At 40.4% G+C, this 22,616-nt stretch overlaps 1 protein-coding gene across 2 annotated transcripts in view; it reads right to left on the reverse strand.

The window, feature by feature from the left end:
* FBXL17 (F-box and leucine rich repeat protein 17) overlaps window positions 1-21,117 on the reverse strand; it is a 504,638-nt gene extending 483,521 nt beyond the window's left edge. For both annotated transcript variants that reach the window (XM_004778265.2, XM_045087149.1), the window contains exons 1-2: window positions 20,004-21,117; window positions 112-234 (exon numbers count right to left, since the gene is read on the reverse strand). In XM_004778265.2, the coding sequence (XP_004778322.2) occupies window positions 112-234; window positions 20,004-20,984 (1,104 nt within the window). In that variant the 5' untranslated portion in view covers window positions 20,985-21,117. The remainder of the gene's footprint in view (window positions 1-111; window positions 235-20,003) is intronic.
* Window positions 21,118-22,616: the final 1,499 nt, after the last annotated feature.

Consider the following 22,616-nt stretch of genomic DNA (forward strand, 5'->3'; position numbering starts at 1 on the left):
AGTAAATTGAACTATCTTGAAAACTACAACATGAATTAAGTTATTTCTGAAGAGGAATAAAGACATTTTTTGAGGAGGTCAAAGTGAGTTTCTTAGAATTAGATTCCATACCTGCTGACGACTACTAAGATCCAGCTGCTTCCAAAACTGGAAATCTAAACAAAGGTCACGCCAGTACTTGCAAACCAATGAGGCAGAAAGGCAACGCTCATCCAGGGATAAATTGGAAAATATCTGTAAATAAAAAAGGAACCGCATAATATGTACTAATCACTTTAAAGGCACAGGAAAAGATTCTTATTAGTTAGAAAAAATTAACTTTTGAAACAGAATACCATCTTGAATATAAGGGCCATTATTAGAAAAGTCATTGTTAAGGAGTAGCCTAAAGAGGAAGTACAGTATGAAAGCTAAGAATATGTGCTAATATCACCTTTCATGTAAAAGGAGGGAATGGGGAAGCAGAGGGAACAACACAAAGAGAAAGTTTGCCAATATTTAGAAGAAGAAAAAAAAAGGATGGGCTGGAGAAGCCAAAAACTAATAAAAATGCTTACTTTTAGGGAAAAGGAGAAAAGATTAGTAAGGGAAGGATGAAAGTGAGACTATTTTAAAGGGATGTAGTTTTACAGTTTTGACCTTGGAACCTGGTGAATTTTCATATAATTTTTTTAAAGAATGATGAAAATAAATCATAAGACCTTTTACCTCCATCATATTTTTTTCCAGAAATTCATGACCCCAATCAAAACCTGAGAAAAATATCATATATTCTAACTATGGAACAGCCTAAAAAATACCTGATAAGAACTTCTCAAAAAAATTCAAGATCAGAAAAACAAGGAAAGATGGAGAAATTATCATAGATCAGGGGAGAATAAGGAGAAATGACAACTAATGCAATCCTGAATTGGAAAGACATCAATAGGAGGACTATACTGATACTGATTTTACAGTTTTGGTCAATGTACCACGGTAAAGTAAGATAATTAAATTAGGGAAAATTGAAAACAGTTAAGGAATATACAGGAAACTATACTATCTTTGCAACTTTTCTAAGATTATTCTAAAATAAAAGGCTTATTTTTATTTTTTTATTTTTTTTTTAAAGATTTTATTTATTTTATTTGACAGACAGAGATCACAAGTAGGCAGAGAGGCAGGCAGAGAGAGAGAGGAGGAAGCAGGCTCCCCGCTAAGCAGAGAGCCCGATGTGGGACTCGATCCCAGGACCCTGAGATCATGACCTGAGCCGAAGGCAGTGGCTTAACTCACTGAGCCACCCAGGCGCCCCTAAAAGGCTTATTTTTAAAAGAGATTTAAAAAGTTAAAATCACAAAAAGATGGATTAGGACCAATATAGAATCTTTATAGTTAAGATATGTACCAACAAATACAATGTGTGGACCATACTGAAATCCTTAACTGAACTATGAGAAGATTGTTCTGAGACAATCAGATAAAACTCAACACAAAATAGATACTAGATGATTTAAAGAAAATTAATCTTCACTTTTTAGGTATTGATTATATAGTGGCTATATCCATACTGTAGTTATATTATGTTTTAAAAGCTATAATGCATTTTAGTAAATAATGCATTTTAGTTATATACTTAAGAGTTTGTAACTAAAAGCTATCTAGAATTTGCTTTCAGATACTTTATCAAAAACAAAGTTGGTGAAAGAAACAAGAAAGAAATAATATTGAAAACTATTAAAACTGGTTGAATGATACATGGCAGGGGCCATGTCCATTATAATATTTTCTACTTTGGTCTGTATATGAAAGTTTCCATAATATTAAGTGAAAATTTTAGTAAGAACATATGCTCTAACACTAAACTGTCTTATGCTAGATTTAAATCATGGCTCCACCATTTATTATCTATGTAACCTCATGCAAATTACCTAATCTCTCTGTACCTCAATCTCCTTATCTTTACTTTTTGAAGATTTTATTTATTTGAGAGAGACAGAACAAGCAAGCACGAGTGGCAGAGGGGCAAAAAGAGAGGGAGAAGCAGACTCCCCACTAAGCAGGCGGCCAGACACCGGGGCTCAATCCCAGGATGCTGAGATCATGACCTGAGCCAAAATCAGATGCTTAACCAATTCAGTCACCCAGACACCCCAACTTCCTGATCTTTAAAATGGGGATAATATAGTATTGACCTGACAGAGTTACTGCAAGGACCAAACAAGTATAAATAAAGTTTGGGGGGAAAGGTCTGGAACAGAGTTAAGCAGTATATAAATGATTCCTATCACAACTATAATCTGAAATGGAAACCTCCAGGAAACAAAAGTTGTAGACATCTAAGCTTAAAACTCTACTATGCTTAAATCTTTAACCTGGGGAAAATAACTACTTCCTCTTCACAACTATCATTCCTCTTCCAACGGTCTAGTGAGAAATAAAAAATATATTTAAGAATCACAAGGAAAGATGGAGTTAAGCCCACTAAAGCCTCTCACACCCACTCATAACAACACAAAAAGCAATTAACTCAGGACTCTAAAAGGTTAATAACAGATGGACCAGGGAGGTGAGCCAAAACTTACAGAATGACTAATAAAAGTAATGAGTTTCCTGAGGTTTTTTTTTCCTTTTACCTCCCATCATGGAACAGGATGACCCCTATGCAAAAGTGTATGTTAGGCACAATAAAATACAGAGAGAAAGCCATTTTTCTGGACAGAATGTGATCCAGAGATTATGAGAAAAATCCTTGTTTTGGGTTTTCTCTTCTTTCCCTTTTCTCTTTTTCTCTCTGCTGGCCAAGTCCCAAATACAGCCTCAGTCACAGAGCTGCAATGTGGCAGCTATGTAGGCACCTAAAACCCTGAAAGTGAAACCATCTTTCCAGCCAGTAGAACCAGCAAAGAGAACTCTGTGGACCAAAGAGTGTGCAAGGAATCCTCACTACCTTTTTGTTAACATTCCACCATAAAAGTAGCCCCGGGGGCACCTAGGTGGCTCAGCTAGTTAAGCATCTGACTCTTGGTTTCAGCTCAGGTCATGATCTTGGGGTCATGGAATCAAGCCCACATCACACTACATACTGGGCAGGGAGTCTCCTTAGGATTCTCTCTCTCCCTTTCCCTTAGCCCCTCCCCCTGTAAAGCAAATAAATTTTTAAAAATTAAAATAAATGTAGCTCCAGTTATACAAAACTGATAGCAGCAGAGGCAGCTCTAACTCTGAAAGAAACTCTATCTTTCCAGTCAGAGAACCAAGAAAAGAGGCCTCTAAGTTAAAGAGTGTAAAGGAAGGATGAGAAAAGAAGACCCTTAAACTCTTAACTCTGTGTATAAAGTGACAAAAATCCCAAGTTAACCACAAAGCTGTATGTGTACAGAAGAAAACCAAAGTAGTACAGCAAAGTCTTTTAAAACTGAGCCAAAACTGTAATTACAGGCCAAGGAAGAGAAATTTCAGTCTAAATGTAACAATGCTGGGGCACCTGGGTGGATTAGTCAATTAAGCATCTGCCTTCAGCTCAGGTCATGATCCTATCAGAGTCCTGGGATTGAGCCACATGTCCAGATCCCTTCTCAGTGGGGAGTCTGCTTCTCCCTCTTCCTCTGCTTCCACCTCTGCCATTTGTGTGGGCTCTTGCTCTCTCTCTCAAATAAATAAAATCTTTAAAAAATGTTTAAAAATAAATAAAACCAAAAAAATTTAAATAAACAAACAAACAAATAAATAAATAAAACAATGCTGAGCCCTGACAAACCTAATGAAAGCCATGGATCTAGACATTCATAAACTCAGTGAACACCAATAAAATTAACTCAAAGACTCTATACCCAGACATATTATAATCAAATTGTCAGAAGACAAAGAGAACCCTGGAAGTAGCAAGAGAAAAGTAATTCATTATGTACAAAGGAGTCTCAATAAGGTGAACAACTTATTTCACATCAGAAACTATGTAAGCCAAAAGGCAATGAGATAACATATAGTGCTCAAAGAAAGTACTCTATATATAGCAAAACTATTCTCCAAAAATGATGGAGAAGTTAGAATATATCTAGATAAACAAAAACTGAGGGAGTATGGCCCCTAGCACCCCTTTTATTTTCTACATGACTGAAAAAGCAACTATATAAAATAATAATTATAAATCTCTATGAATGGGCACAAAGCCCACATAAAAGTGTAAGTTGTAACAATAACAACATAAATATAAGAACAAAGTTTTTATATACCATGAAACTATATTGGTATTCGTAGTTTAAGCGTCTGACAATAATTTTCACTTTAGTATGTCTAATATTAAGCTTTTAATTGCCATGACATCCATTTCAAAAAAAAACACTTATTGTGTTTTTTTGAGTAAACATATTGAGTAAACATATTGCCAACTGTATGACATAACTACTAAAAAAACAACAAAAGGAACTAGGTTCTTACCACCCATTAACGACTTTCAGAAAACTCCAGGTAACTTAGATAACTGACTGCTTGAGTAACCCTGTTTCTCCCTTCTCATGACCTAATTCCTGCTTTTCTGCTTTAAATTAGCCAACAGAGAGTAAACCTGCAAAACCCTGGACATTCCACCCTTGAACTCTAAAAATGGCAGAGCCCCAAGACTACTCTTTCTCTCCACCCTCAACGTGCCTAGATAATGCCTGGTGTGTAACATATGTTATAATAAGAACCAGAAGACCTGGCCCAGCTATTAATAGGGGCTCTGGTAGCAGAAATGTCTGTTTAACATGCCATAAGTAATGTGTGCCTAGACAAACACTACAGGCATTTCTGACAGGGGGTACTACCATCAGTACGCTCAAGATAAACAGAACAGTATTAATTCAAACTAGAATGTTGTAAATTATGGTGTTAATTATAACCCCACAACAAATATTAAGAAAGTAACTAAAAATATATATAAAATGTGTATTTATGTATATATTCATACACACATACATACACTAGAAAAGAAGGTAATCAAAATAGTACACTAAAAATGTCTAATACAAATGGAGCAATGGAGAAATTGATAAACAAAAAGTATAAGACAAAGAAAAATAAGAAAATGGCGAAAGTCTTTCCTTATCATAATTACATCAAATATAAAAACATCAAACTCTCCAACTTAGAAATAGAGAATAAAGTAATGAAACAAGAAGATGGTCAGGGTCACCTGAGTGGCTCAGTGGGTTAAAGCCTCTGCCTTCAGCTCAGGTCATGATCCCAGGGTCCTGGGATCAAAGAGCCCCTCATTGGGCTCTCTGCTCAGCAGGGAGCCTGCTTCCCCCTCTCTCTCTGCCTGCCTCTCTGCCTACTTGTGATCTCTGTCAAATAAATAAACAAAATCTTTAAAAAAAGAAAAAGATGATCAAATTACATAGTGTCTATAAAAGACTCACTTTAGATCTAAGGACACACATGTGTTAAAAGTAAAAGAATGGAAGAATGTATTCTATCCAAATAGTAACCAGAAAAGAACTGTAGTGTTGGGCGCCTGGGTGGCTCAGTGGGTTAAGCCGCTGCCTTCGGCTCAGGTCATGGTCTCAGGGTCCTGGGATCGAGTCCCGCGTCGGGCTCTCTGCTCAGCAGGGAGCCTGCTTTCCTCTCTCTCTCTCTCTGCCTGCCTTTCCATCTACTTGTGATTTCTCTCTGTCAAATAAATAAATAAAATCTTTAAAAAAAAAAAAAAAAAAAAAAAGAACTGTAGTGTCCACACTTTTGTCAGGCAAAATACACTTAAAAACAAAAATTGTTATGAGACAGAAAATTACAGAATGATAAAAGGATAAATCCACTAAAAAAGATATAATAATTACATATGTATGTGTAACAAAAGAAGTCCAAAATAGGTGATTCAAAACCTGACAGAACTGAAGGGAAAAATAAACAGCTCTACAATACTTAGAGACTTCAACACAACATTTCAATAATGGATAAAACAACCAGACAGAAGATAAATGAGGAAAATGAAAATCTGAACACTTAAACCAAGTAGGCCAACAGATATTTTTATACAACACTCCATCCAACAACAGAATATACATTCTTCTCAAGTGAACATGGATAAACTGTCAGTCACAAATCAAGTCTCAATAAATTTTAAAAGACTGAAATCATAGCAAGTATCTTCTCTGAACCACAATAGTATGAAATCAGAAATCAGTAACAAAAGGAAATCTGGAAATGTCTGGAAATTAAAGAACACACTTGAAAACAACCAATAAGTAAGAAGAAATCAGAGGGAAAAACAAAAACATTTTAAGATAAATGAAAACAAAAATACAACATCCCAAAATTTATGGAATACAGTTGTAAATAACTGTATTAAAAAGAACAAAAATCTCAAACTAATAACCTAACCTCCCAACTTACAGAACTACAAAGAGGAAACTAAATACAGGCCAAGCAGAAAGAAGAAATTAAAAATCAGAGCAAATAAAAAATATGGACTAAAAAGATAATAGAAACAATGAAAACAGAAGTTAAATCCTTGAAAAGATCAACAAAACTGAAAAACCTTTACCAGACTAAAAAGAGAGAACACTCAAGTTACTAAAATTATGAATGAAAATAGAGATATTATTGCCAAATTTACAGAAATAGAATTATATAATACTATGCCAACTAAATAACCTAGATGAAATGGACAAATTCCTAGAAGGCATACAAAGTACCAAAGAACTGACTCAAGAAGAAATAGAAAATCTGAATAGAACTATAAGAAGTAGAAAGATTAAACCAGTAATCAAAAAACTTCCAACAGGGACGCCTGGGTGGCTCAGTTGGTTAAGCAGCTGCCTTCAGCTCAGGTCATGATCCCAGCGTCCTGGGATCGAGTCCCACATCCGGCTCCTTGCTTGGCAGGGAGCCTGCTTCTCCCTCTGCCTCTACCTGCCACTCTGTCTGCCTGTGTTCACTGTCGCTCCTCTCTCTCTGACAAATAAATAAATAAAATCTAAAAAAAAAAAAAAAAAAAAACTTCCAACGAAGAAAGCTAAGGAACAGAGGAAATAATTAGTGATACATTTGAAGAGCTAAGACTGATCCTTAATTTCTTCTAACGTGGATGATGAGTAACACTTCCTAACTCATTCTATGAGGTCAGCTTTACCCCGATACTAAAGCCAAACAAAGGCATCACAAGAAAATTATAGACCAAATGCCCCTTACGAATACAGATGCAAAAATCTTCAACAAAATATCAGCAAACTGAATCCAGTACATATTAAAGCATTATATACCACGGTGAAGTAGGATTTACCCCAGGAATGCAAAAGTGGTCCAAATGTAGAAATAAACCCATTTAAAACATACCATATTAATAAAATGAAGGGGGTTTTTTGGTATCAGATTTTTATTTTATTACCTATGAATTCCACCCCTCCTCCAGTAGGTCAAGAAGGCAATACAATAGCATTTTTGACAGTTTGCATTCCTTTTGGAATATACAAGTTTCCATCCGTTTCATTGCTTTTCAAACTAAAGCACATCTTTTAGCACTTCTTGTAGCTGAAATGAGTTGATGAACATTTTCTCAGGTTTTGTTCATAACACATTATTTTTATTTCTTTTTTTCCTTTTTTCCTAAGACAACTGTTGAGTATATACAGAATTGAGTGTATATACAGGTTTTTTGTGGGGTTTTTTCCACTCATCACTGGAAAAATGTTGGTTCAATATTCTCTAAAATCCATTATTTCTGAAGCTATGAATCCTTTGAAATATTGTTCCATTTATATACAGCACTATCTTCCTCTCACTGCTTTTAGATGTTATGAATTGGTTGTGTGTGTGTGTTTTTTTTTTTAATGCCATCTCAACAGATGCAGAAAAATCACTCGACAAAATCCAATACCCTTTCTTGATAAAAATACTTAGGAAACCAGAAATAAAAGGAATTTTCCTTAACTTGGTAGACAACACATCTATTAAAAACACATAGCTAACATTGATGGTGAAGGACAGAACATCTTCCCCTGAGATGAGGAATAAGACAAGGATGTCTGCTCTCTCCATTATACTAGAGATTCCAACCTGGGCAACTATTCAAGAAAAAGAAAGAAAAGGCATCCACGAAAGGAAGAATTAGAATGTTCTCTATTCACAAATATCATGATCTTTCTTATATATAAAAAATCCTAAAGAACACACAAAAAAATTTAGAGCTAATAAGCAAATATTTCCACATATTAACAGTGAATAATTCAAAATGCAATTTAAAAATCATTTCCATTTATAATAACACCAAAAAAATGAAATACTCTTTTTATAGATTCCATTTCTTCATATTGAGATTCACCATTTATTTGTCGAGTCAGTGTCATATTTTTTGCTATAATTTGAATACTTCCATTTTAAACATGTTTATAGTTTTGTCCTTTTTTTTTTTTTAAAGATTTTATTTATTTATTTGACAGAGCGAAATCACAAGTAGATGGAGAGGCAGGCAGAGAGAGAGAGAGAGGGAAGCAGGCTCCCTGCTGAGCAGAGAGCCCGATGCGGGACTCGATCCCAGGACTCTGAGATCATGACCCGAGCCGAAGGCAGCGGCTTAACCCACTGAGCCACCCAGGCGCCCCGATATAGTTTTGTCCTTTAAATCTAATATCTGAGCCCACTCATAGTTATTTTCTTTACTTTTTTTTTTTTTTTTTTAGGATTTTATTTATTTACTTGTCAGAGAGAGAGAGAGCACAAGCGAGCACAGGCAGACAGAGCAGCAGACAGAGCAGCAGGCAGAGGCAGAGGGAGAAGCAGGCTTCCTGCCAAGCTAGGAGCCCGATGTGGGACTCAATCCCAGGACATTGGGATCATGACCTGAGCCGAAGGCAGCTGCTTAACCAACTGAGCCACCCAGGCGTCCCCATAGTTATTTTCTATTAACATTTTTTTCTTAGTATAGGTCACATTTTTCTGTCTCCTGACATATCTCATAGCTTTTTGTTAAAAACTAGACATTTTAGGATGTCCCTCTCACTTCTCCCTCTCACTCATGCTCTCCCTGTCACTCATGCTCTCTCCTCTCTCTCTCTCTCTCTTCCTCTCTCTAAAGTAAGTAAATAAAATCTTTTAAAAAAATAAATAAATAAAGATATTTTAGGGGCACCCAGGTGGCTCAGTTGGTTAAGCATCCAACTCTTGATTTCAGTTCAGGTCTTGATTTCAGGGTCATGAGCTCAAGCCATGAGTTCAAGCCCAGTCTTGGTCTCAGGGTGATAAGTTCAAGCCCTGTAGTAGGCTCACAACCCTGAGATCAAGAGTCATATGCTCCACCAACTCAGCCAGCCAGCCACCCCCCCCCAATTTTTTTTGACATTTTAATTTCCCTGGCCTTAAACTGTGGGATCTATGTCCCCTGCAGTGTTGATATCTCTGCTCAGGTTTTAATACTTACATACTTTTTTACTCTGGCTTCCAATGGAGGTTACCCTGTTTGCATAGCTTAATTTTCAGCTAGTTGTCTGTGCAAAGGTATGCTCATACATCTCAAACCTGCTCTTCAATCTGTGCCTGGGATGAGAAGAGCACATTCAAGGCTTAGCCAGTTCCCAAGTCTGCCTTGGCCCTTGTCTTTTGCTAAACACTTCAGGTCTCCCCTGTACATGTGCGGGGTTTCACAGTTAACAAGGGATATGCGGAGAGCTTATCCCTTTGTAGTTTTCTCACTTCCAAGGTCTGACCCATCCCAATTGGCACCAAAACCCAAGACTTGCAAATATGTGGGTTTTCACTATTATATTTCCTATCAAGTTCATCACTTCAAGTTGACACATACAGGTTTTTACATGTTGCCACAAGTTGACTTAGCCTCTGGCAACAAGGCTGCTAGTTTCCCAAACTCTGGTTCTTGCCAAAGGAATTGGGGAATGCAAGAATGCTGTAGACATCAATGTTCTTATAAGCACTAGCAATTTTCCTAAGAATAAATGCTTCTCAATTTTTTTCTGCCTTCAATCAATCTCCAAAGCCAAAATAGTTGTAGGCAATTTTGCCCAGTTTTACTTTATTTTTATGGAAAAGATTCGCCACTCTTCCTGCAGCTATAGCTGCATATCCCTCTTTTGTAGTTATTTTTATGCTCATTCTCCTCATTTTATAAGATGAAAAAATAAAGACTCAGTCAGGGAAAGTAAACCATTTGTTTAAAGTTAAAGAACTTTGTGGTTTTAAGGGGTTAATCCACCCCTTATGTAGAATATGGTCACGGAACCAAGAAGCACCTTGTTTAAAATATATGACTTTGGATTGTACTTTCTTTGAACATTAGTTTGCTCTTTTGTGAAAGTGAGAAGATTGTTATAATCCACAGATAACTGACTAAATCTAGGTGGATCTCCATGAGTTTTAGTTATCCAGCTGAAAGGAAATCTTATAAGTGTGTGAAGGGTAGATAAAACCGTTCAGAAAAGATGGATTAAAAATAAAAAGGCAAAATATTAAACTGATATTCCAATGCATATATAATAGATCTTTGTTTGTGGTAGGCAATCTGCACAATGTTTATTTACACTTATATAATCTTCTCCCTGAGTGTGAACTGGATTTAATGACTGATCACTTCTAATAAACAGAGTATGACAAAACTGCTAGGATGTTACTTCTAAGATTACGTTAAAAAAAAAAAAAAACTGTGGCTTCCATTTTTGGGTGTTCTTGGATCTGTTGCTCTGGGAGGAGTGAGCTGCCATGCTGCTGTTAGCCCTATGGAGAAGCCACAGGGCATGGCAAGTAACTTAATTAAGGATGTTAGCCAACGGCAATGAGAACCTGACGCCTGCCAACAATTTCACGAGTAAGTCTGGACAGGAATTCCTCAACCCCAGTTGAATAGCTCCAGTCAACACCTTGAATACAGCCACATAAGAAACCCAGGATGAAATGGGACTCATCTAAATCTCAAAGGGATTATTACCCCACAGAAAATATAAAATAATGGGGCACCTGGGTGGCTCAGTGGGTTAAAGTCTCTCCCTTAGGCTCAGGTCATGATCCCAGGGTCCTGGGATTGAGCCCTGCATCAGGCTCTCTGCTCAGCAGGGAGCCTGCTTCCCCTCTCTCTCTCTGCCTGCCTCTCTGCCTGCTTGTCATCTCTGTCTGTCAAATAAATAAATAAATAAAATCTTTAAAAAAAAAAAAAAAGAAAGAAAGAAAATATAAAATAATAAAATCTGTGGTTTTAAACTGCCAAGTGCTGGCATAATTTGTTACATAAAAATAGATATCTAACACAATATTTAAATATCCCTGTATTTCTTTCTGTCATTAAAATGCCCTCTCTCCCAAATCTCCCAAATCTTAACTCCTGAGAAAATAACTACTTCTCCTCCAAACTATCTTCTTAACTCATCTAACCAACATTTGTGCACATATACCTGGTTTTCTGTAAGAGACACTATGACTTGAGATGCGTTCACTAGCTTTAAGACTATATAGTCAAGGGATGCCTGGGTGGCTCAGTGGGTTAAGCCGCTGCCTTTGGCTCAGGTCATGATCCCAGGGTCCTGGGATCGAGTCCCCATTGGGCTCCTTGCTCAGCAGGGAGCCTGCCTCTCTCTCCCCACCTCTGCCTGCCTCTCTGCCTGCTTGTGTGCTTTTTCTCTCTCTCTTTCTGACAAATAAACAAAATCTTTAAAAAAAAAAAATTATATAGTCAAAGGCATTTCTGAATTTTCTTTGGATAATTTGAGATTCAAGAGAATGTGTACTTCAAAATTGAAGAAAGAGAATGTTGGTCTGTCGAGGACTGACCTGTAACAACATTTTTATTGAATAAAGAAAACTATAAAGGGGAAAAAGGAGCCTAAAGAACATTGGGATGTCACTTGTATCAACCCAGGAAACTGCTTACTTTAACACAGGTGTGTTAGCAATAGTTTGAACATGACAGAAACTCAAACTAAGTAGGTGTAGGCATTCTAAGTATGTAGAAGATCCAGGGAGCTATCATTTTGTACCTTGTTGCTCTGCCATCATTGCCTTCAGCTACTAAGTGGAAGATGGCTTACTCTTATAATCCGGGTGGTCTAGCCCTAAAAAAAGGAAGAAGAAGCAAAGGGCAAGCAACTGCTTTTATGGTAGGACTAAGAAGTTGTACACATTACTTCCACTCATATTCAATTACCTAACATTTAGTCACAGAGCTACACCTATCTACAAGAAAGGCTGAAAAACAGACTTTAATTAGGTGGCCACATGCCAAGTTAGAACAAGGTAAATTCCGATACTAAAAAGAATATGAGGGGAATGGACACTGGGAAACAGCAGTGACTTCTAATCAGGACCTCAGTTGAAAACAAACTTAATATTCTTTATCTTTAGTGGCATATCTGGAAAACACAACTAAAATATGAATTACCAGAAAATGTACAAATCATATCACAGATATAATCTGAAATAATCACTCCCAGCAACATCCAAATATTCCTGAGCCTTGAAAGATTCTATTTTTGACCAGGGCATCAGTATAAAATTTCAGAAGATAATTCAAACCGAAAAAACTTCCACAAAACGCATTGTTGTCTAACACTTAGTCAAACCTATCCCACAGAACCTTATAGTACTTGAAAATCAAAAAGGCCAATACCTATATTTGGCCATCTAATTTTGAATAAGGAGATTTTATCTGTTATCAAGTATTATTAAAAAAGTTTATGAATAAGCAGATGGCATGCAAGTTATAGAAATAATACTTGAAAAGAACCAAACCTGTGTAGCTATTTTATATTGATTCCTGTTGTGTCAGGGACTATGCTGGGTGTCATGAGAGACACAGAGGTATTCAAGATAAAACACAATATTCTTGGGGCGCCTGGGTAGCTCAGTTGGTTAAGCATCTGCCTTCAGCTCAGGTCATGATCCTGGGGTCCGAGATCAAGCCCTGTGTCAGGCTCCCTCCTGAGCAGGGAGCCTGTTTCTCCCTCTCCCTCTCTCTGTCAAATAAATAAAATCTCAAAAGAAAAAACCCCATAATATTCCTGACTACTTATTGTATGATACCATTTATATGAAATTCCTAGAAAAGGCAAAACTATATAGGCAGAAGGCAAATCAGTAGTTGCCTGGAGATAGGGGTGTGAGCAGAAATTGCAAAGACTTTTGCAGAGTAAGACTGCAAGGAGGCACAAGGAAACTATTTGAGGAGTTCTAAAACTGGATTATAATGATGGTTGTACAGCCCTGACACTTGTTAGAACTTAAACTGTAGGGGTGCCTTAGGTGGCTCATTGGTTAAGCATCTGCCTTCAACTCAAGTCATGATCCCAGCTTCCTGGGATTAAGCCCCTTGTTGGGCTCCCCACCCAACAGAGAGTCTGCTTCTCTCTCTGAACCTCCCCCTGCTCATGCGCGCTCTCGCTCTCAAATAAATAAAATCTTTAAAAGAAAAAAAACTCAAATTGTACACTTAAAATGAGCAAATTAAATATCAATATAGCTGTTTCCCCCCCAAAACGTCCACAAAGCTCTGTATTTCTATCATTCTATCATTTTTCTTCCCAGAATCTTTGAATTCCTATTTGAGACAACATAAGTGCACATATGCAAACATCACCTGTTATAATAAATAACTAAGCAGATAATATGCTTAAGATTCAAATAGATTTCCTCTTCACAATCATCTCAGATTTAACTATTTCAACCAAGTTCTACTTTTCTGCCCTTTTTCAACTTTTTTCTACGTATATCATCCCTTGCTTCTTAAATACTCTACTCATATTACCTGCCAAAATCTTGAAAGTAACATGTACTAAACAGTCTCTTGAATAAAGTACTGTTCAGAAAAACCTAAAGTACTGTTCAGAAAAGCGCAAAACCTACTTCTGGTACTTTTCTAACCACACACCCACAGGGAAGTCACATAGAACTATTTCCTAATCTATAATTTAAAATAATTTCTTGCAATTTATTCATTAAAATTTAAGGCACAGCGAACTTATAAAATCCAAACTATTACTACAGAGTGCTACTCTACAGTAGAGTCAGATACTACGAAATTTACAGAAAAATAAGATTTATTCCAGAGCCAGTCACAGAATTCAACAAAACACAAAACTTTTTTTTTTTTTTTAAGTATTTTAGGAGGAGATACTAAGAAAGGATGTATCCTTCTGACATATACCCATTATTTTTTGAGCAATTCCTTATGCTCTAGGACAAAATATTCTAGGCTCATCTTGTACTTTCCTGGTACCAGTTCTGTAATCAGCCATTTCTCCAACAACACTGATTCATTTTAGTAGAGAATGGTTTTTAGAGGCTAAGATCTGGATCCTAAGTGTATACACTGTTATTGGGCATTGCTTCTGTAAGGCCCTCTCAAGTGGACAGGACTAGGAAAAAAAAAAAAAATATATATATATATATATGTAACCAATCACCCATCACTATTCTAGCTTCTTCCTCCACATAGATGCTCTTAGCACACCACTTTGGCTCCAAACTTGAGCAAGACTTTTGACAAACAAAAATTATATTCAGCCAAAATTAAGCAACTTTTTAGGAAATTATTATGCTAATATTAAATGTTTTCATATATGCCTTCACTTATTATTTTGTTATTATTTAACATTTATACAACCTGGTATCCCATAGCAGGCGGGGGGTGGGGAGGCCCAGGATTATCCCCTTGACAGCTACATTACAAGGCACCAAAACGTACAGAACTCTCAAGATAAGAAACAAATCTCACCTTTTGTGGTCTAAGTTAATCAAGACTACTTGGCATTCTTCAACAAAGAAAAATCTTGAAACTGACTTCCTAACAACATTCCATTTCAGAGCTTACTAAACTCATCCCTAGAATTGCAGAGATTTACCTTCTAGAGGTTATCTGGTACTAGAGTAGTAAGTTAAGCATTCATGAAATGCTACAATAACTTCGTTCCTCTTACCCACTAGTAGTTACATTCAAGGCTTTAAAAAGCAGTATTACTTTTTTCTTTGACTCCCATTTCCACTGCTTTCATCCTTATTTTCATATCCTTACAAAAAAAAAAAAAAAAAAAAAAAAAAAGTCAAGTATATAAGCCTTCCCCCAAAGCACATTTCTCTTATAAAATTCTTTCTTGATCACTAGAACAAGCTGCTAACAATAAAGCTGTAAAAAATCAAGACTTAATACCTACCAACATATTATTAGGGGTGCACGCATGATGCAGCAGTTTTCTAATTGTGGTGACAGATTCTAGATCTCTCACCTGGTTTTCTTTGGGGGGAAAAAAAAACAGGTCTGCTGACAGAGAGCAAGATTCCTAAACAAATGCACACAAAGTCTCTAAATATTAAATACAGATCTTAAAATACCAGTTACTCAAATAGTAACACTGAAAGAAAAGTATTCCACTGCTATCATTTAGTAAAACTGTTGCATAGTGGCTCCACAATTTAAAATTCTAATTGTGATATCACAAGGCAGGATTGTTTTAAGTTATAAATGTAACAGGTGTCAAAGACTGAAGCTACCTCAGTTCATCCAAACCAAGGCATCAACCAGTAAAAGATCAACTGTAACAGGCTAAAGTCCTTAAGAAAATGCTATTCCCACAGATGACCTTTGAAGAGCCATTCCCTACTTCTCAAATTTCTTATATTTAAAGACCACAATTCAACGCTACAGACCCAATTATAAAATTAGCCTGTGACTCATAATAGCTTAGAAGTTGTCTGGTGTAAGCTCCTCCCTGCCAACCCCAATTCAGGAATCTCTTTCATAAAATCTCTAAGAGAAGATTACTGAGACCCTCTTTCATAATATATTGAAAAGCTCTCTAGGCCTGCAAACACGGAGAGGGATTCCAGTCCAGGGACCGACTTCCAATATCTAAAATGTCTTGAAGTCTTCAGGCTTGTTTTTTCACGCGAAAGAAGTGGGGAGTAACCAGATCTCAAATGTCTCTTCAGATTCTGAAGATAAAGCTCACTATTTCAAGAAACAATTCATTGTTTTTACACAGTTCGTACTGGTAGAAAGGATTTTCTAAATTTCTAAATGTACACATTCTTCAACCCTAAAATTCCACCTTCTTGAAATTTACCCCAAAAAAAAAAACCTAACTATATATGCACAGAAAACATCTGTCAACATTGTTGATTGTAGCAGTAAGTTGGAACCATTCAATAATAGAAAAGTACAGTAGGGTATAACATTGTGGAATACCATGCAGCAGTTAAAAAACAATGAAGAAAGGAAGAAAGGGGTGCCTGGCTGGCTAAGTCCATAGCTGCTGATTTCAGGTTTGTAAGTTCAAGCCCCAGGCTGGGCGTAAAGATTACTTAAATAAATTTCTTTTTTTTTTTTAATTTTTCAGAGAGAGAGAGAGAGAGTGCAAGCACACAAGCAAGGGGAGCAGCAGGCAAAGGGAGAACAGACTCCCCGCTGAGCAAGGAGCCTGATGTGGGACTCGATCCCAGGGCCCTGGTATCATGACTTTAGTCAAAGGCAGATGCTTAACCAACTGAGCCAACAGGCACCCCTAAATAAACATTTTACCAAAAAAAGAAAGAAAGAAAGAAAGAAACTATATACATACACTACTTACTAATAAGGAAAGACTTCCAAACCATACTATCAACAAAACAAAAAATTCGAAACATGTACATTTTGATGCCATTTATGAAAAAAAGCTATGGAGGTTTACACAGGTCTTACTATAAAGACAGAAATGTTCTGGATCTGCACAGTCCAGTACGGTACCAGCCAGTCACACATGACTACTAATCCCTGAAATGTGGCTACTGTGACTGAGACACTGAATTTTAAATTTAATTTTAACTACTTTAAGCTACTGTACAGAGCAGCTCTGAAAGAACAATCTAAACTGGTAACAGTGGTTAGTTACCACCAGAGGGGAAACTAGATGAGAAACTAGGGGTGACTCTAGACAAACTTTTGTCCTACCTGCATTATTTTAATGTTTTAAGACAAGTTACATAAAAAGAAAAATTTAAAAGAAAATCTTTTGATATTGAACCAAAAATGTGCCCTATGAACTGCCATCCATAAAAAGAATTTAGGTGGGGTTTTGTTTTTTTTGTTTGTTTGGGTTTTTTGTTTTTTGTTGGTTTTGGGGTTTTTTGGGTTTTTTTTGTTTTGGTTTTTTGTTTTTGTTTGTTTGGGGGAGTTGTTTTGTTTTCGTTTTGCTTTTTGCCTGAAAAAAAAATTTACCTGGAACAAGTTGGTAGTTTTCATTAAAAACAACCCTTAAATGACATGTCCTTACATTTCTCTTTCAAACTCTCCTTCCTCCACATCCCACCCCCCCTTTTTACAACTACAGTAACTTCTGGTACAAAAGATAACAGCAATACCGTCATAAAGGCTACTGATCCATAAGTAGGGACGAAGGGCATGCTCTCTAAGAATTTTTCCAATAGAGGTGATAGATTTGTATCTCTGTATGCAACAGTTCTTGTACTATAACAACATTGTCATAGGGCACCTGGGTGGCTCAGTCAGTTAAGTGTCTGCCTTCAGCTCTGGTCATAATCTCAGGGTCTGGGGATTGAGTCTGGCATTGGGCTCTCTGCTCAGTGAGGAGACAGTTTCTCCCTCTTCCTCTGCCCCTCCCCCTACTTGTCCCCTCTCTCAAATAAATAAAATCTTTAAAAAATAAATTAAAAAATGAAAACATCATCATAGCTCCCAGAGTCTTCTCTTCTGCAAGAAAAACACCTCCAGTTCTAACCAAAAATTGAGCCAGACCCTTTAACCATCACTTGGCTTTTACTGTGGCTCACAAAACAACTCAGGTCCGGATATTAACATTTCTTAGAGGCTTTTCTTAGTGGCATGGCATATTCACCTAGAGTATCAGCCCAGACTTCCTAAACACTTAGCCATTCATTTGTTCATGAATATTTACTCAAACCTACTAAAATACGGGCCACTGCCCTTAGCGGAGTGGATAGAACAATGAACAAAATCTACGTTGACAGCGCCTCTTCCACCAAAAGCCCTATTCCTAAAAGTTGGAATGCACTGGTAAACACTGAAAAACCTCAATTAAATTCATTCCAATAGCCTAACTCACTTCATGCTGAATACATCTATGACTATAAGACACACACAGAGAATCTTTACTCAAGTTTCTAATACAAGGAAATCTACCTAACATGTGTAAATACTCCAGCACAGAGCGCCTGAGTGGCTCAGTCATTAAGCATCTGCCTGGGGCTCAGGTCATGATCCCAGGGTCCTGGGATGGATCCATGCACTGGACTCCCTGCTCCAGAGGAAGCCTGCTTTTCCATCTCCCACTCCCCGTGCTTGGGTTCCCTCTGTCGCTGTCCTCTGTCAAATAAAAAAATGAAATCTTAAAAAAAAAAAAAAATGAAACCCCCCCACCTTTAAAATAAATTAACAAACACTCCAGCACAACAGGGCAAATCCAATGAGTAAAATCCTCAAATGTCCTTCAAACCAAGTGTTGAACAGTCCACAGAGAAATCTGAAAAAACATTTTTAGCAGATAATCTATTCTAGCGAAACTTATTCTAAACAAATTTTCTTTATTATGGGATCATGTACCCTTTTTAGAGGGGGAATTAAAATGTTCTCTGCCTCCTGAAATGATGAGTTGGGTGGAAAGCAGAAAGTACCTACCTTTTGTTTTGGTTTTTAAACAGTCTTACCTGCCAAATAACAAGACAGCAATCAAACTTCTATACCAAATATCTGATGATATTTGTCATTTGCTGATTTAAAAAACTCAAGAAAATTACTCTTCCCTAAAATGCATACCCTGAACACAGAGTAGGCAATTACTCCTCCAGAAAGCACACCTCCATAAGAGTTAAATCATGACATTTTGACTCAAGGAAAAGTTATGCTTTCCCATTCTTTTGCTATATTATTTACAAGAACATCAGTATCACAGTAAAAAAAGGATCTAAACACACAGGGAAAAACTCTAATCAAAAAAGTATATTTGCAAGAGTAACTATTGTAACTGATGATAGTTACATCAGTAACAGTAAAAGTAGCCAAATTCTTATCTGGGTTATTTTTACCTGGTATTAAATATCTCCCATACTAAAAAAGGTTTATATTTATGAAGTTGGCCGAGGGGGTGGGGGTGGGCAATGAGGAAAAAATAACTTGCTAGTAATAACAACACTAACTTTGTCACTTAATTAAATTTCTCACTAGCATTAAGAAAACTGCAAATTTTACTTAGTTGAAAGTGAGACAAAGCTCCCATAGGACAACCACGTCTTCTCCACTCAGCCATATTCCCAACCAAAAAATACTTTTGTCTCTACCTTCTGACAAACTGCATGGTTCTATATAAGGAATAAAATGTAGGAAGGCAACAAAACAACATAAACCAAAGGACTTTCAAGCTCAGCAGACTTAACTTCCCCAGACTGGCCCTTTGTGTGTGTGACCTTGGACAAGTCATTCAACTCTTTAAGCCTCACTAGATTCTAAACTCCAGAGAGCAAAGACCACTTCTGCCTTAGTTATTACTGTAGGCACACAGCGTTGAAATATCTATGTCTTCTTGTATAAAGTGGTGTTGTTAATACCTGTTTCACAGCGTTAAGTGGGTGATTAAGATATTATGTACGCAAAGCTCAGGCACAGTGCATGATCCTGGTAAATGTTCAAGTAAAGATCACAGTTAATGACATTAACTAGCAGCTATCAAATCGGTAAGTACTGTCGGAAGACCTTCAAATACTAACATACAACATCTTTAGTAGTAAATGTATATTGCTCAACTGATAAAAATATTTTCGCGGAAAATCTACAAAGAGTTTCTAAACCAGTGGGAATCTAGTAACAGATGAGTCCTGAATTGTGGTAACCCAAGCTATTAAAAGACACTAACCAAACTCCCAAGTTTTTCTACTTCAAAAAAACAGGCCATAAGCATCTTCCCCATTGGTTTCTCCCCTTCGGACTTCTCTGGCTATCAGGGAACCCCCTCCTCCGCGCTTAGGGGGAGGAGAGAGAAAACCTCCGAGGCGGGGGCCGGGGTTGGGGGAAAGCACGCATCCCTGCGCCACTCGCCCAGACCCACCTTGAGCAGGATGGATGGCGGCAGCTGGTTGATGTCTGGGGTTTCAGGGGGTGGATCCCTGTGACAGTCGCAGGGGTTTTCAGGGGGCTCCTGACAGTCCGCGTCGCCGCATTCATGCTGCTGCTGGGCGGGCGAGGGGGCGGTGCCCCCCGCTCGGGCCGCGTCCCCGCCGGCCTCTGTGGGGGCACCTTCGGAAGTGGGAGAGGAGGGCGGGGGGCAGAGCGGCTGCGGTGGCTGCTCGGAGCCCTGGCAGCAGCCGGCGTCGGGGGGCCGCGGCGGCGAGGCGCCTCCCCCCGCAGGCCCTCCGCCGCCGCCGCCGCCGCCGCATCCCCCACCGCCGCAGCGGGGCTGCTTACACGGGGTGCAGGCGGGAACCCCGGCCCCCTTCCGCTTACACACCATTTCTGGGGGCGTAGGGGGCTCGGCCGGCGGCGGCGGCCCCCGGAAGAGTTGCACGGCAGCGGGCGGCCCCAGGAAGCGCACGGGCCCCACGCTGGCCAAGAAGAGGCTCCGGCCCTGCTGCTCCCAGGCGGCGGCCGCGGCCAGCCCCAGCTCTTTGCAGCAGGAGGCAGGCGACGAGGCCGAGGCGGCGGCAGCTGCGGCGGCGGCGGCCGAGGATAGCAGGAAGCGGCGGGCGGCGGCAGCACAGTCCTCGGCAGCCAGGGCCGCGTAGCGCCGCGCCAGGTGCTGCGAGGAGGCGGCCGCGGCGTAGGCCCCGTCCCGCGGCGGCGGCGAGAGCGGCGGCTCCTCCTCTGGGCCGGCGGGGGCGGGCGCGCCGGGGCTGTGCACGATGAAGCAGAGCATGCAGGGCCCGCGGAAGAAGCAGTCCCGGCTCCCGGGCGCCGCCGGCTGGGGGGGCGCCTTGGCCGGGGTCCGGCGGGGCAGCCTGAGGAGAGGGCGGCGGCGGCGGCACCAGCTGCAACAGCGAGGCCTCTTCTGGCTCGGGCGGTTACGCGGCTCCTTCGAGAGAAGGTGGCCCATATAGAAGGCCCCGAGGAGGGGGACCGGGACGGGGAAGTAGGGAGGCCCGGAGAGGCGAGCTCCGGCAGCGGGACAGGCCTCTCGCTGGCTCGGCCTCGGGCCCGCGGCGGGGTCGCCCGCCCGGCGCACACACACGCACACACGGGCACACACGCGACGGTGGGGGGTGGGCGTCAGCTGCGGGCCGCCCGGGAGCCCGACGGGGGCTACATGCTTTGCCCCGGGAAGCCGGGAGAACGATGGGCGCGAGCTTTGGGGACGCGACGGAGAGAGCGAGCCTGCCGGCTAGGCAACCAGTCCAAGCCTGACCCGCCGACTCAGTCAGTGCGGCGGCGGGGGGGGAACGCGGGGTCCCGCTCGGACCATTTTAACTGCGGCTCCGCCGGCGGCGCGCGCGCCCGCGACACAGCTCGGAGCCGCAGGAGCGCGCGGCCGGCTCGGGGAGGGGGCGGAGCTGGCTGCGGCGACGCGCTGGGGGGGGGGCGCGGGCGCCCGGCTGCTCACCGGGGACGGCCGCTAGGCAGGGACTGCTGGGAAGAAGCGGGCCAGCGAGCGCGCGGGGCTCTCGGGGAGAGGCGCACGCCCCTCCCTCCCTCGCCCAAGGTTTCGCGGAGGCCGCTGGGCCCACGCCTCTTTTCTGGGACGGGAGGAGACGCTTCCGAGCCAGCTGTGTGACATCCGTTTGCACAGCCGCGCTGACGTCTGTAGGTGTAAGTTCAAGAACTGCCATTGGCCGGGAGCCGCCGCGCTCTTCCCCTCACCCCCACCCCCGGTCTCGGAGGCCGAAGCCACCGAGGAGCCGGAAAGGGTTCCGCCGGAAGGACGCTTTGGGTCCCCCGTGCTGCCTCTCCGGTGCAGCACCAGATGTGTGTGGCCTTTGGGTGGAGTGACCCTGCGTTCTCACGTGAGGAGCTAATGAGTGGTGCCGCATCGTTGTGTATTCCACGTGTTTTTATACTTGTTGCTTGCGGCCGACTGCTGACTCTATAACTTTATTCCAAAGTGAAGCATATATCAAGTCACCTGTGCACGCCGAAAAGATAAAACGGTTTCTCAACCGACTGAGTCATCCAGCAACCAGGCTGCAAGAGGACTATCATCTGCACTCTCGGAGTCCCGTCTCTCCATCCATCCTACACCTGAAAAATGACTGCGCACTGCCTACTGTATGATAAACAGTTCTAGGCGGACTTTAGTGACCCAGATGAGAAAGAGGAAATAGGCTTTGCAGACGACCCTGTATAAGACTTGACCATCGTGAGACCAAAGAAACAGGGCAATGATTAGAGCGGTACCTGGTATTGCGAGACAAATGGAAAGAGGCTTATTAGAGGATGGGAATGTATCAGAATAAAAGAGGAGGTAAGGAGATGAAAAGGGATGAGACAACAAGACCCCTGAGATGGTGGAATGGCAGAGTGTCTTAGGAGGGATACCGGCTCACTGAGCAGGAGGGATAAGGGAAAGATAAAGAATGGACACAGATATGAAAGTGGAAAAGTTCCTTTTACCGGGTCTCTATTTTACTTTAAGTGGAGCTTGGTTACCTGCTAGAGTGGAAGGAAAGTGGCAGTATTTTAAAAAGCTGCTAAGAATAACTTGAGAGAAATGAGGAAGCAGTATGTCAAGATT

This window comes from Mustela putorius, unplaced genomic scaffold (genome assembly GCF_011764305.1).
Source record: "Mustela putorius furo isolate JIRA1106 unplaced genomic scaffold, ASM1176430v1.1 tig00001063_pilon_pilon_pilon, whole genome shotgun sequence".
NCBI lineage: Eukaryota > Metazoa > Chordata > Mammalia > Carnivora > Mustelidae > Mustela > Mustela putorius.